Source organism: Poecilia mexicana, unplaced genomic scaffold (assembly GCF_051168715.1).
Source record: "Poecilia mexicana isolate PSO_F unplaced genomic scaffold, ASM5116871v1 scaffold_2, whole genome shotgun sequence".
NCBI classification, from domain to species: domain Eukaryota; kingdom Metazoa; phylum Chordata; class Actinopteri; order Cyprinodontiformes; family Poeciliidae; genus Poecilia; species Poecilia mexicana.
This window is the reverse complement of record NW_028263371.1, coordinates 43,166,243-43,181,763: the sequence shown is the minus strand read 5'-3', so window position 1 is coordinate 43,181,763 and position 15,521 is coordinate 43,166,243. Positions and strand designations below refer to the sequence as shown.

The window sequence follows — 15,521 nt, the reverse complement described above, 5'->3', positions numbered from 1 at the left end:
CCAACCTAACAGCTGAGGATGTAAACTGAAACGTTGGAAACCCAGTGCTATTTTTAAGTGCTATTTTTTTGGGTTTTAACTGAAACGTTTCCCCTTATATTAAGTTGAAAGGAGGATTTACATACTATATGAACCATGTAAGCCCCTAGTTTAGTCTGTCAGGCATAGACAGTAGCGGTAATCCTTGCTTATAAGCCTTGAATATGGTTCAAGGTTAATATAACAAGATTTTTAGATAAATATTTTCGTAAAATTTATATCTGTGTGCATCATGGTTTGTTTTACAATCAGCCAACCATGCAAAGTCACGACACTTTACGCGGCGTCCCAAGCCTGGAAGTCAACAATGAGGGTTTTCTTTTCAATCTCGCAACACAAACCGTTTCTTAGCTACAGGCAACGCTGAAGGAATAAGCGCAAGATGGCGAAAACAAGACGGTTTCAACAGTAAAACTGTATCATTATAAGCAATTTTATTAGCGTGAAACATTGTGTTTTCCTTTCCCCAGTCAGCACTCCATCTAAAGCGTTAAAGATGGAGGAAGAAGACACAACCCTGGTAAGCAAAGCTCGCTAATAATATCATTCGATGCTACATAAAGAAACGATTAAAGAAACAAAAACAGTACGATGGGGAAGCCATTAACTATTTCTTACAACATAGAGGTAGTGGTCTGTAAGGGAAAGATCACCTCAACAAGCTATTAAGGTAATATACCATGACGACGAATGTTATTTAACAGTAATGCCCCTCTTTAACTCGTTTTTGTCGTAGCATAATATTTGCAGTTTTAATTTTCCTTTTTTTAGGAAATCAAACTCTTTGGACAGGCTGGTCCTCAAACTGTTTTAACTCGCTCTCCTTTTTTCTCGAAATGTTTTGCTCCAGGCTTTGATCAAGTACTACTGCTATGAAAAGTACTTCAACCATGCGATCAGTTCTGTCTCAGCTGCTCAAAGGAAATACAGTAGCCCCATCTACATTTTCTTTCACGCATATGCAAGTCTTATGCAAGGTATGATTTTAAAGGATTATGCTAATATGAATGGACGAGAGACTTTGCCAAATGTTTGTTTTATGTTTCATCAGGTGAAATTCAGGAAGCCATGGCTGAACTGGACACAATCAGAGATGATCGAGATCTATCTCTCTGCACATTGATGGCTCTTGTCTATGCTGAGAAGAAAAAGCCAAACCCAGGTCATACAAAATTTTGTAATGTAAACATATTCTATCAAAAATACACAACATCTTGCAAAAACATTAACATCCCCTGAGTCTCATTTTAAGTGATAGATCAACAAAAATATATACTTTTCTGGCATAATTGTAACATATGTAGGGCTGTTGTAAACAAATATTTTAGTAATCGAGTAATCTATCGATTATTCTTACGATTAATCGAGTAATCGGATAAAAAAAATTATAAAATGAAATATTGGTAAATCTGGCATAATACCGGTGTTACTATCAGATATCAATATCAGTCCAATTTTTCATATTTGAGCATCCCTAACAGTTGCTTTTTGTAGTTTAGAAAACTAACCTGTAACAATAATAGCTCACTTTCTAAGTTAACCAGAAGAAAAGTTATAGAAAAATCTGAAATTATATTGAATTTAATAACAAAGAGGCAGAATCATAAATATGCTTATAAAAAATGTCTACAATCCAGCTTTTAGTTTATGTATTCATCTTCAGTGAGTTTAAAAGATTAATTAAACTCACCTTGCCACCTAACCTGTCACGCTTTGGGTTTGAAAATACGGGAAATGCCGCCTGGAGTGGGAGGAGAGGGCGAATGAACGAACGTAAGATGGAGGGGAGGAAATAGACCAGCGGACTGACGAACCGTTAGACCGGGGGACGAACACGGGGGGAAGCAATACGGGATATTTACGACACCTTCACTGGTCACACTCAGAAACTCATCCACCAGCCATGTACGATGCGCTCCGCCACCCGTTTCTTCAGACCGGGATATGAAATGTATTGTGCGGTTCGTCGGTAAAGCTACATTTACACGGTAAGCATCAGCTACTCAGCCGCCCGCCCTGCTCAGTCTATCCGCTCACCTCAGCGCTCTTCCCGCCGTTCGCTTTCAACCAGCAGCCCCGGAGGAGATATGCTGCCGTACTCCAGGCATTCCCCCAGTCATTTTAAGGATGCTTATTGGTTCCCCAAAAACGATAAAAAGTCGGGCATTATCATCAATCAATAAAATCCCCACGGGCCAATCTTGAAGATTGGACTTTATGCCGCTGAGACTTAGCTTTTGTCAACAACTTAGAGGCGGAAGTGAGACTCCGCGCAACGCAAATGAAGTCCCGGCCGGAACACGGTGCGCTAACTAATAAAACATAAATTAACGAAGCTTCGAGGCAGGTAAATTTTCCTCGAGGAATTTTAGTAATCGAGGTACTCGAATCATTCGAGGAATCGTTTCAGCCCTAAACATATGATAAAATAATTTATAGTTTTCAGATTTTTTCACAAATAAACTGTCATGTTTAGTGGTTTCCAAAAGGACCCAAATGCAGAGAGACAGAGGCATTGAGTTGAGAATGAAGGTTTTAATGAAAATATGAGAACAAACACTTACAAAAATCCATGGGAGAACAGGGAACCAGAGCAAAAACCAAAAATCAACTGGAAAGAAACTGGTAAGGAGATACAAGGATAACAGGGATGTGACTAGAGGAACCAGTAGTGACGAAGGATAAGGTGCTTAAATACTGTGGAAATTGAAGGCTAGGCAAAGGTCGTAGGTTGATGAGCTAACAGGTTGCAGGTGTGAGGGGAAGGTAGACTGAGAAGAGGGAGAGGCAGTGACACAGAGGGCGAAGGCAAGTACACAGGGGACCAGGAAATAAATCTAACATTAAGTAACAGACACAAAAATAAACTAGAACCACTAAGAAAGGACTAAGCGGACGAAAAACAGAAACAAGACTAATCTAATCAAAATAAGAAACTAACACAGAATACAAAAACGAAAAGTTCAAAGTTCATACGAGTTCAGTCCCTCCCTCAACAATCCATTCTGTTCAGGACCACCTTTTGAGAAGTTCAATCGCGTTGATGCTTTTGTAGTTTCTCTGTATTCACAGACAGAGACATTATTCAAGAACTTGATGCCAAGGTCAAGGAGGATCGTAAAAGTGCACCGCCCAAGAGTCTTTACCACGCTGGGACGTTTCTCTGGCTGTTAGGCCGAAATGACAAAGCAAGAGAGTACACAGAGCGAATGATCAAGCTCTCCAATGGCTCAAGAGAGGCGAGAGTTTATTATTTTCAGTGTATTTACGCAGAATCAATAAACTTATCTTATGGGGGTGATTGTGACATTGGTGGTGTTCTTTTTTTGTTTTAAAGGGAATAATCCTAAAAGCCTGGATAGATGTTACGTCAGGGAAAGACACCTACATCAGGAAGGCTGGGAAATACTTTGATGAGGGCCTGAAAGAAAGAGCAGATGTTTTTGCCCTTATGGGAAAGGTAATGATTTATTTCTGATTATTCCAAACTGCAAATGTTATGATCTTATAATGCATTACCATTCCACATTTTACAATATGTTTCAAATGTTTAATTAGCACACCATGTTGAATTTTGAGAACTCCAGCTATGTACACTTTGTAGTAGTTCTGAAGGTATAGATAGTTTAACTCTACAAATTATTGGCATAGTTATTATTGTTGAATATATTTATAAGTATTTCAGACAAGCAGAATATTGTGCCTATCTTGTAGTTTCTTCAGACTGCAAGACATTTGAATTATTCTGCCATATTGTTTCACACTCTGGTCTGTCTGTGATAAGCCATTTAAAAATCTTCAAACAATGTCTTATAATAAGTCTGTGCATGTTATATTAATTTAAACCTTTCATATATGTTTCTTTTTCGTATAGGCACAGTATTATGAATGTCGTCAGAACTACTCTGGAGCACTAGAGATGGTTAACCAAGTCATAGTGAGTTTCTCCGGGTTCATTCCAGCTCTCATTAAGAAAATGAAACTGCTGCTAAGTCTTCAAGACTGGGATCAAACCATCGACGCTGCTCACAGGTAAGTCATAAGAATCATTATATTTTCTAAATAATACACCAACAGTTTGTACATCTCAATTGAGGCTGCATCTCAAGGTTTCAAAAGGTAGATTAATATTACAGGTGCAATCAGAAATGGTTGAAACACTTGCATTCTGCACTTGGGATATGAGGAGAAAAGTTATTTAAAAAAAAAAAAACTCTAACAAGTCGATTCAGGTTTTTCATTGTTTGAACCTCTTTGGTTCATTGCCAAAGCCAGACAATACATATATATATATATATATATATATATATATATATATATATATATATATATATATATATATATATATATATATATATATATATATATATATATATATATATTTTTTTTTTTTTTTTTTTTTTTTAATGGTACCCTCACTCTAATCTTTAGACTCTAACATTGGGCTGCCTTCTCAGCTTCTTTCAGTTTTAATGATGTTTGTCTGGCAGTTTAACCTAGTAGTGCAGGAGTATCAAATATTCTATTACTGTCAATGCAAGAAATGCGTTGGTGATTGTCTTTTATTAACACCACCTTGGGTCATGTTTCAGGCTTTTACAGAAAGATAAAAATAACCTGGAGGCTCTACGGATGCTGGCACTGCACTCTTTATGTAGAGATGGAGATATTACAGAGGTACATTCAGCAGCTTTTCACCTTTACCTTTCTAAATGGTTGGGATTTAGCATGATTCATTTAGTTCTTAGACAAAAACCATAGCAACATTCATTATCTCATAGGATCTTGTTTTTTTTGTTTTTTGTTTTTTTTCCACCTCGACAGGCAGTAAAGCAACTTTCCAACCTCATCAACGGTTTAGACATACTGGAACCAAACAACGCTGAGCTTTACTTCAGAATGTCTGTCGCCTTCACCCGTGTTGTAAGATTTGATGTTAATATTGTTGTTATATATCAAAGCTGAGATTTTAGAAGCAAATGTGTTTTTTCCTCTAAATCTTTGCCTAGGTTGTATTACCATCTCAGTTCTTGTCATGACATGTGGCCCATAGATTATTTTGAATAGTTTGACTTTCCAAATTTGACTATCTCTTCTGTGTGAATCTAATTAGGCCTCAGCTAAATAAATACATTTTAAATATTTAAAAATTATTTAAAGAAGAGTTGTAGGATTTACAATGATGTAAGAACTATTTCTATGTGTTATGTCGTCGTCTGGTTTTTGACTTGAACTTGAAACTCTTTCTGAGCTTTTCATTGGATTTTTCCATTACTATTGCGGCTTTTTAAAAAAACCTTTGCTGTGTCTTTGTTGCCGTCCAGTGTGGACGCAGTGAGAAAGTGATTGAGCAGACATTCCGAATGGTGGACAGGGCTTATTCCATGGCATCGAGGGACCCAGACTTAGCCACGGAGTTGGGCTACCAGATGGTGCTTCAGGGCAGAATCAAAGAGGCCATGAAGTGGTACAAGATCGCCATCACAAACAAGGAGAAAACTAGTGTTTCAGCTTTGACTGGTAATGTTTTTGAAATGTTTTTTTTTTTTTTCTCCGTAATAACCATGACACTTTGGATCTAAATAAAGCAAAGCAAATGTTCTTCACTTTTTCAGATTGTTTTGTGGTTGTTTTTTTTTTACTATCCAGGTATAGCTCGCTGCCAGATAATCGAGGGACTACTTGACGATGCAGAACAGCAGCTGGAATTTCTCTCAGAGATTCAACAGTCTATTGGAAAATCTGGGGTAATACTTCATTGTATTCTTACGAGGGAATCCTAAAACCAGTACTTGTAGTTCGGAAGCAAATATGATATACTAAGCTAAATAGTTCTTTGTTCTCATGTTGTAGTTAATAGATTCCTTTAATTAGCCCATATTGATCTCTTCACTCACATTTGCTATTTTTCTTTTTTCTTTTACAAAATTTATTTAACCAATTCTTTCTTATTATTATGTTTTGTTGTGTTAGGAGCTTTTGTATCTACAGGCTGTGCTGGCAGGAAAAAAGCTTCAGCCCCAGGCAGAGGTGACCAACCTCCTGAATGACGCGGTGGACACACACTTCTCGTCGCTGCAGGGCCTGCCTCTAGGAGTCGAGTATCTGGAGAAGATGAACCCAGACTTCCTGTTGGAGATTGTCAAAGAGTATCTTGCTCTTTGTCCTTCAAAGGTAAAATTGATGTGTTTTTTGTCAGCCCATAAAGTTATTAAAGAAGTCTTGGGGCTTCAATATATTCCAAGCCAATTTGGAACACTTTGTTGTTTTAGCCTCCTGCTGCTGGCCAGCCTCCTGCTCCTCAGCTGCAGCACTGTGCCACGTTGTTGGATACGGTGGTCAAAATTGTGCCAGGTCTCCTTCATGCAGTCTTCTTGCTTGCCAAAGTCAGATACCAGTCTGGTGAGTAATACAAATAAAATGTACATGTGCTTCTCAGTAAATTTGAAGCACATTGAAAAGTTGATTTGTCTTTAGCTGATCTTATTTTGTACTTGATAAAAATCTATCCTGTGTTTTGTTAAAGATTCCACTGAGTCTAGCTGCAGTCCACGCCTCTATCTGCCAGTCTTTTGCAGGCTTTGCTTTGTTTTTCCTTCCACTCTACTTTTGAAAAATATGCATGGATGTAGCGCTCCCTGAGCAATCAGTTTTATTTTATTTTTTTTTTAAATATTTTTGCCTTTCATTGGTTATAAAGTATAATAAACAAATATAACTACAAAAAAAAACTCTTGAAATGGATCATCCTGCATTTAATGAATCAATATTTTCAATCAATATCAGTTTTTTTTTACATTGAATAACTGAAATAAATCAAGCTTTCACAAAATAAAAATAATGTTGAGATCCTTCTGTGTTTTAATTATTGATATATTTTTGTGTCTGTAATGTCTCAAATCACACTCTTTCTGTACCCTTCCAGGTGACATAGATGGGGCTCAGAGCAGTCTTAACCACTGCCTGGAGCAGTGCCCCTCTCACGCAGATGCTCATCTGCTATTGGCCCAGATCCATCTGTTACAGGGCAACATGATGCTTTGCAATCAGTCTCTTGAACTCTGCCTCAGCCATAATTTTGAGGTAAAAACACGAGTACTCTAGTTTTCTTCAAATAAAACTACTCCATTTATTATGTTATTGACACAGATCGTTTTTATCCAAAAGGTTTATGATCTGTTGTGCATTCTAGATACGAGATCACCCTTTGTACCACCTCATCAAAGCTCAGGCTAAGAAGAAAACAGGGGAGCTTGGGGAGGCTATTCAGACATTGCAGATGGCCATGAGTCTCCCAGGCGTCCGTAGAGCTGGTTCCTCATCCAAGTCCAAGCACAAAAAGACCGAGCTGAACTCTGCTGACTACGTGTCTCTCTTCTTGGAGCTAGCTGAGGCCCTGTGGCTCAATGGAGAGCAGGTATGCTAACGGAGTTCTTATCCTTGACACAACTTCATTTTAATTTTCACAATTTCTGACCTTTACGGACAGAGTTATTAGAAGATGAACTTATTTTTCATGTGGCAGCATGAAGCTGCAAAGGTCATGCAGGATGCCATCAATGAGTTTTCTGGGACTCCAGAGGAGCTGCGTGTCACTATCGCCAATGCGGACCTGGCGCTGCTGCGCGGTGACACAGAGCTGGCTCTGAGTATGCTGAGAAACATTACACCTGAGCAGCCCTACTACATTTCAGCCAAAGAGAAAATGGCAGATATATATTTGAAGCACAGAAGAGAAAAACGACTTTACACAAGCTGTTATAGGTGAGTTACGTTTTGATTCAAACAATAACAACAACAAAAAAATCTGTCTGAAATGAAAACTAACATCAAATTATCTGAAGGGAAATTGAACAGTAAAATCTGAAATAGTAAAACAATATAAATCAACTTTAGCTTCTGAATAGCTGAAGCTAAATTAAGTAAATGTGAGCTCTCTGTGTAGCAGAAAGCATATGATGTTTTTTTTTTTTTTTTTGTTTTTGACTGCTTGGACTTACTAATGTATTAGTAAATCACACAATACAGAGAGTTGTAAACGTAATGACATGAATTATATGGTATTTTCCACAGAGAAATGGTGGAGAAGCTTCCTAGTCCTCACACATATCTCTTACTCGGTGATGCATACATGAACATTCAGGAGGTTTGTAAAATACATGTTTTATTTTATTATCTAATGTTGTCTGACGTTGTAAGGATTTTGTGAACTTTAAGTTTCTGAAATCCATCCCAACAGTCCAGTTATTGCTCTGCTGTTAAGTTCTGTTGGCTTGCTAACCATGTAACAAATATATATGTTTAAAAGTGTTTTTTTATTTTTTTATCCTTAAACAGTATCTTATTTCAGCTGGTGTGCATAACAAGTACAGAAAACTTCTGAAGCTTGGTTAACAAGAAAACGAAATATCCTCACTGTTCAGTTCAGGTGGTATAACAAAGAAAAGTAAGAATCAATAGTAACTGCTGAAAGTGGAAAAACACGCAGCAGGCCTGTAGCTAAGTAACAGACTCCCACGGAGCAGATTTCAGACAAATCAGGGAATAGGATGTATTACCTTCATGGGTTTATGGGTGTCAACCTTGCCTTATAATGTTTACACATTCTTTGGTTGTGACACAAGATCAATCTTGGGTCAAGTAGATTTGTTTTTCTGCCTTTTCACCAACAGCAACTAATTTTAGCCAAACTTTCCAATAGATTGCTCCTTAAAGCATTATGCAGTCCATTACATTCTTACTACTTGTCCCAAGCTAACGATAATATTTACAAAAACACCGAAGCGTCGTAGTTTACCGGCAGTAAACTATGATGCTACTTACAGTCATCTGTGTTTATCTTCAGCCAGAGAAAGCCATTGAAGTGTATGAGCAAGCTCTGAAGAAAAACCCCAAAGATGGTGCTTTAGCAAGCAAAATTGGGAAAGCGCTGGTCAAGACTCACAACTACGTCAAGGTAGATTAGGTTATACACCCACATGTTTTAGACACAGATGACGTTGTGCTGATGCATTGTTGTTGCAATCATTCCAGGCAATTACTTATTATGAAGCAGCGCTAAAGACCGAGCAACAGAACTTCCTACGCTACGACTTGGCTGAGCTTCTGATGAAGATGAGGCAGCATGATCGCTGTGAGAGAGTTCTCAATGAAGCTTTGGCTCATGATCCAGGTGCTTCAGAAATCCCAATATTTGTGGCGTTGCATAAGTATGTAGATAACATAAAAAAGATACTTGCCAAAACTGGGTTGGAAAGCTGTGCAAAGTTAAGAGATTTTTAAAAACTGTTTAGTTTATCAGCAGCAAACCGAGTGTCTGGATCTTCTTCAATTTAAACTTCACCCAATATTTCCCAACCCTGGTTGGTACTCAGGGCAAACTTCCCTGCATGTTTTAGGTGTTTCCCAGCTTTAACACACCTGATTCAGACGACTCCAGTTTAGCAAAACCCTGCTAATCACCCATCAACTCGAATCAGGTGTGCCGAAATCCGGGAAAACTCCTGAAGCATGCAGGGCAGTGTGCTTGAGGACCACGGTTGGAAAACACTGGACTAGACCACTAGGATTTGCTCCAAAATTCACCCTGCTCCGAGTGCGCAAACATTTTGTTGCTTATACCCTGCTGAACAATTTGATCCATACATTGCCGCTTTACTTACACACTGTGATGTTGTGTTCCTGACTTCTTTTGTTGTTTTTTCTTCCAGGGAATGAGCTGCCTGCTCTCTCAGACACCTGTCATTATCTAGTGCTGCTAGCTAAGGTCCAAATTAAAGAGGAAAAAAATGAAGAAGCTTTACTTTCACTACAGAAAGTAAGTGATTACATTTGCATGACAAATGTAATGATTTTGTTTAATTCCATTCAATTCAGATTATTTATATAACACACATTCATATATTTATGAGAAAAACAAGTCTGCTCTAGGTTAAATTACATAGAATCCAGTTCAATCTAAATTGAACTTGTTTTCAATCGAAATTACTGCAACACATATTCAGAACAGACATTTATAAATTTTCTCACAATACCTTAATTTTTAGCTGTTTTTTTTATTATTTTGTTTTTTATTTCCCTCAGTGATGTTGAGTTATTTGCTGTTTATAGGCCCGAGATGTACAAGCCAAAGTCCTGAAGCGCGTGCAGCTGGAGCAGCCCGATGCTGTCCCAGCGCAGAAGCAACGTGCTGCAGAGATCTGTGCTGAGATCGCCAAACACTATACAAGTCAGAGGGGCTATGAGAGAGCGGTCAAATTCTACAAAGAAGCTCTTGTGTATTGTGAGACCGATCGCAAGGTCAGTGCAGCTGAATCAAAACGGTTCTGTGTACTTACTGCAGCTGTGGGCTGTGCTTAGCAAGCGTTGGCTTTTTTTTTTTTTTTTAAGTCTTGTTACATGTGTTTCTCAAATGATCTGTGATTTCAATTGCTGAAGCTTTTCTTTATGCTGACGATCTGATGCATCTTCCTCAGCGTTGCCATATTCCGAATGCTTTGACACAAAATCTAAACAGATGAATGTGCGCCCTGTTCTTACTTAGGTCATGCTGGAATTGGCACGGCTGTACCTCACTCTGGACGAGGTGGATTTATGCCAGCACCAATGCGCCGAGATTTTGAAGAATGACAATTTCAACGAAGATGCGACTCTGGTTTGTGTTGCCCCATCACAGATGTTAGAAGTTGTTTTTTTTCAACTAAATCAAATAAATAATTTCTAATGCATGTTTATTCTTAGATGATGGCGGACATTAATTTTAGAAAACAGGATTATGATCGGGCGCTTAGTAATTTTGAGCAACTCCTGACATACAAACCAGGTAACTCTTTTTCTCTTTGGCAAATATAAACAATAAGTGATCGTTTCCCAAACTGAAAGCCAGGTGTTGTTTTTTTTTTCCCAGACAACTACCCAACTCTATCGCATCTTATTGACTTGTTGAGAAGAGCCGGCAAGTTGGAGAACATCCCCAGTTTCCTCGATAAGGCAGAAAAACATTGTTCCAGAATTAAATTGGATCCAGGCTTCAACTATTGCAAGGGGCTTTATCTTTGGTAAGTTTGGTCAATTTTAGCCAATCTTGTTCTTTCACGTTTTGGGTCTAAACTTCATGCCTTTTTGCATAGGTACACAGGAGAACCTATCGACGCTCTGCTACATTTCAACAAGGCTCGGAAAGATAACGACTGGGGTCAGAATGCTGTATATAACATGATTGAAATCCTGCTCAACCCAGACAACGACACAATCGGAGGAGAAGTGTTTGAGAATTTAGATGGTGAAATTGGGTGAGTTTCACACAAGCTGAGTAATGGCAATACAAGTCGATACAATTAGTAGCTCAGTTTAAAAAGTGAAAATATATTTCAAGGTTTTATTTCTGATCATTTGAATATCTGTAGCTTACAGTTAATGGAAACCCACAAAAGATCTTTCAGAACAAGTACTAATAAGTTGCACTATTAGTACTTGGTCAGCGCTCCTTTTGATCATTTATTGCATTAGTGCCTATTGGTTTTCAGGAACCTCCTTGTTGCTTTAGTTTTGGGCTTCAGCTCATCTGGCTTGTTGTGCTTCTCTCATCTTGATCTTAAAATTTTCCAAAGGTTCTCCGTCTATATCTCCCATGTGCTTAATACGGTTTCATGTGAATTTCACTTGCACCCTTCGGTGGGGTTTGTTTCACAATTTTTGTTGCTTAAGCAGACTTTTCTGTCAGTTTTTTCTTCCTCTCAGTTTCTTATTAATATTCTTGAGTATTGCACTGTGTGAACAGCCAGTTTCTTTCGTTGCTATTTTTGTGACTGACAAATTGGCTGGATAAAGGTCAACCGAGCGAGCACGGAGGTAACAAATCTGCATATGAGTTTTGCTTTTTGAATTGAGTTATTGAAACAATATTGTAATTTACTGAGAAGCATCTGCAGGCATTAGTAGACCAAAACATTCTGGGTCTAAATTTATATAAAATGTGAGAAAAAAATCAAGTTTCAGATGTTTACTTCATAATATTTAAAAATAAAAAATAAAAACATCTTTTTTGTTACATGGAAGTCTTGTAGGCACACCATGGGAAGCCAGGTGCCAAGGCAGCTTTACTCTACAGTAACAATACGATTAACTAACTGTATCAAGACTCAGTCTGACATCACAGTAGACAGGTGAAATTACTGAAAAGGGAACCTGTATTTGCATGACCTTGGGCTGTTTTCATTATTTGTAAGGGTGCTTAGGTTGTGGTATGTGTGAATTTATCACCTGAAGGTGTGAAGTTATTGTGAGAAGGGTTGAAACCTCTCAGAACTCAGCATCCAGGCACAGCAAATGGCAGGTAGCTTCTGCTCCTGAATGAACCAAGCATCCCTACCCAGAAATGCGTCCACTGTGAAGCACAGGAGAAACAGAACAAAGAGACACAAAGAAGTAAAGGGCACCAGATCTCCTGACCAAGGAAGGGAAGTTTCATCCTATCTAATGGCACAAGAGCCAGATGTCTTGACTACCAAGTGTAAGAGTGCTTTTAAAACTGAACTGCACAACGGGATACAGCGAAATAGTTTAGATTAAAAGGTATTAATGTGTTAGAATGTCTCAAAGTCTAGTCCTATATTCACCATACTGCTATTTTTTTTTTCTTGAGTTTAAATAAAACAAGTTTTTAAATTCTTTCTTTTTTTTATCAGTTTTCCCTCATCGGTTTTATATTGTCTTTCTTTGTTTCCATTCCTTCACTGCAATATTTTTACTCAAAGCAAGAGGCCTCATGGTAAAACATGCTGATGTCGTTTCAGTGTAAAACTATTTTAAAATTGTCATTATCATATGGAGATGTAAGGCTGTCTGGTCTGGGATAAGCCTCCCGTTTTTCAGGATCCTGACAGTGCCTTTGGTGTGTGTGTGCGTCTCAGTTTCAAATATTACAGACTTTGTTACAATTCCATTTTGTCTCCTCAGCAACTCCACAGAAAAGCAAGAGTCTGAGCAGCTTGCTGTGAGAACAGCAGAGAAGCTTCTGAAGGAGATAAAGCCTCAGACGCCAGGCGGACACGTACAGCTCCGCATCCTGGAGAACTACTGCTTGCTGTCTACTAAACAGAAGGCCAATGTAGAGAAAGCCCTCGGTGTTTTCACAGAGATCGCAAACAATGAGGTAAGTAAACTCCAGATGGTGCACGACATTATTCTTTCTTGTGTAAATATACCCACACTAGTAGCTTTGCGTTTTTTTTTTGTTTTTTTTTTCAGGCAATCTCCTCATATTGTTGAGTGACATTTAGTTATATTTTTTTAATTGACCTTAGCTTTTCCGTGTCTTATTATTAACCAGCTTAGAGTTAATTTTTGTGCTATAAACTGATTAGGGACTCATCCTGCCTCTCCTGCTTTCTATTGTGGGATTCAGAAAGACCACGTTCCAGCTTTGTTGGCCATGGCAACGGCATATATGATGCTGAAACAAACTCCTCGAGCCAGGAACCAGCTCAAACGAATAGCCAAGATGAACTGGAACATTGCTGACGCTGACGAGTTTGAGAAGAGCTGGCTGCTCCTGGCAGACATATACATCCACTCGGGGAAGTATGACATGGCTGCAGACCTTCTAAAAAGATGTCTCAATCATAACAAGGTGAGTTTAAACATATTGTTACTTTTTAAATAAGGCATTAGTTCAGCATTCTCCACACACATGGACTTTTTTTTTTTTTTTTTTTGTCTGACACAACTTTTAATCTAAAAATGTATGTTTGTCCAGTCATGCTGCAAAGCGTATGAGTATCAGGGCTACATTATGGAAAAAGACCAGGCGTTCCGCGATGCAGCTCTCAACTATGAAATGGCTTGGAAATATGGAAATCAGAAAAATCCAGCTATTGGTATGTCAAGCCAAATCAGATGTCAAGTTCTACTCACAAGAGTTAAGTTAAAGTTACATTTCTAACATCAAACGTCTGCGTTTCATTTAGGATATAAGCTTGCTTTTAACTACTTGAAAGCAAAGAGGTATGTTGAGGCCATAGATGTGTGTCATAAGGTGAGGCATCTGAAAACAAATGATCACAGTTCATGTGGTTTGATGTGGTTTCATGCTTTAACGCAGCTCCATTTCTGTCTACAGGTTCTCGCTGCTCATCCAGATTATCCAAAAATGCGGAAGGAAATCCTGGACAAAGCTCGTGCTGCCTTGAGATCATAGTTGCGTGTTTTTGCGTGTGTGCCTGAGAAAGATTGAAAGAGAGTTGCTTATTGCTTTAAAATGAAAATGTAGTTATTTTTCTCATGCCTTTGAGCAGACCCTTAAGCACATGGTTTTGTAGATTTTTCTGAGCAAATGAAAAGTTGGTTTCTGACAGTTTAAAGAGAAAACAGAGCAGAGTCTTTGGGGAATATGTACAGCTGAAAGCTTCTAGCAATGAAACGGCTATATAAATGTTTTTGCAGATTGAAATGGAAATCTTAGAAACATTTACATTTTACTAGTCCTTACTGACCCTCTGCTTTCCAGAGGTATTAGCAGTGTGTTTGTGAAAGGTACTACCCAGTGATGTGTTTTTGTTCTATAAACAAATGTAAACTGACAGAACATCTGGTTAATAAAGCATACATTTTCACTGTAAAATGCATTACTAAAGTTAAAAAAGTTAATTCTGCTTTTTGTGCATTTGGGTCGACCACTTTGCAAGGACCAGGCATACATATATCTTCCTACAGTTGTGCTCTTATTTTTTATTCTCTGATAAATTTATGGATATTTCACTGTAGTTCAATGATGCTGGAGTCAGAAGACTGAGGTGGCCACTTCAGAACCCACACTATTACTAGCTACAGGGTGACTTGGCCTTGTGTTTTTGTTTTGATCATTGCTGTGTTGGAACATGGAAGGATGTCCAGTGAGCAATAGAAGCACAAAGCCATCTCACATTTGCCAAAAAGACATCTTCGGTACCCACAAGACTTTTGGGAAATCTATCCATGGATTTGTGAGACAAGAATGAAACTATCAAACACCATCAAGTCCAGCTCTGTATTCCTTAAGCACATAAAAGTAATCTAGTCAGATTGACATACACCCTAATAGACATGCTGTGTATGCAATCCATATTCAAAAACCCACAATGTTGCTGAGAATAAATTCAGCAAAAAAAAAAAAAAAGAAAAAAAATCTCCACTATGATGTAAGGGTCATTACCCGTTATAAACTCTTGGTACCAGTTGTAGCAAGTAAGGGTGGTTTATGGATAAATTACTTTTTCATAGCAGGTCAGGATTGTGTGTTTTACTAAATAATCATCCTTGCAAAACTGCATTGTGTATGCTTTTTGTATTATGTTGAAATTGGTTTGATGAACTGAAACATGTATGTGTGGGAGGGAGAAAAAAAAGGAATCCAAAGAAAAAAAAACTCTGCCAAGGGGATATTCTTTCACTTTCAAGTTTTTTTCATATCGAAATAAAACTGATAATCTGTTATGTTTTTTGTT

The 15,521-nt window shown here is 38.1% G+C and overlaps 1 protein-coding gene across 1 annotated transcript; it reads left to right on the top strand.

Moving 5' to 3' along the window:
- Positions 1-394: 394 nt before the first annotated feature.
- Positions 395-15,510, top strand: ttc21b (tetratricopeptide repeat domain 21B). Its single transcript, XM_014976012.2, has 29 exons — positions 395-559; positions 890-1,016; positions 1,091-1,201; positions 3,112-3,278; positions 3,377-3,499; positions 3,914-4,071; positions 4,632-4,716; positions 4,864-4,962; positions 5,364-5,559; positions 5,689-5,786; positions 6,013-6,213; positions 6,312-6,441; positions 6,965-7,122; positions 7,232-7,456; positions 7,565-7,803; positions 8,113-8,185; positions 8,885-8,995; positions 9,073-9,211; positions 9,750-9,856; positions 10,150-10,338; positions 10,583-10,693; positions 10,780-10,861; positions 10,946-11,096; positions 11,169-11,330; positions 12,997-13,192; positions 13,445-13,669; positions 13,796-13,916; positions 14,007-14,074; positions 14,159-15,510. Exons 1-29 carry the CDS (start codon positions 536-538, stop codon positions 14,234-14,236), a joined length of 3,954 nt encoding a protein of 1,317 aa, XP_014831498.2. The 5' UTR covers positions 395-535; the 3' UTR covers positions 14,237-15,510.
- Positions 15,511-15,521: the final 11 nt, after the last annotated feature.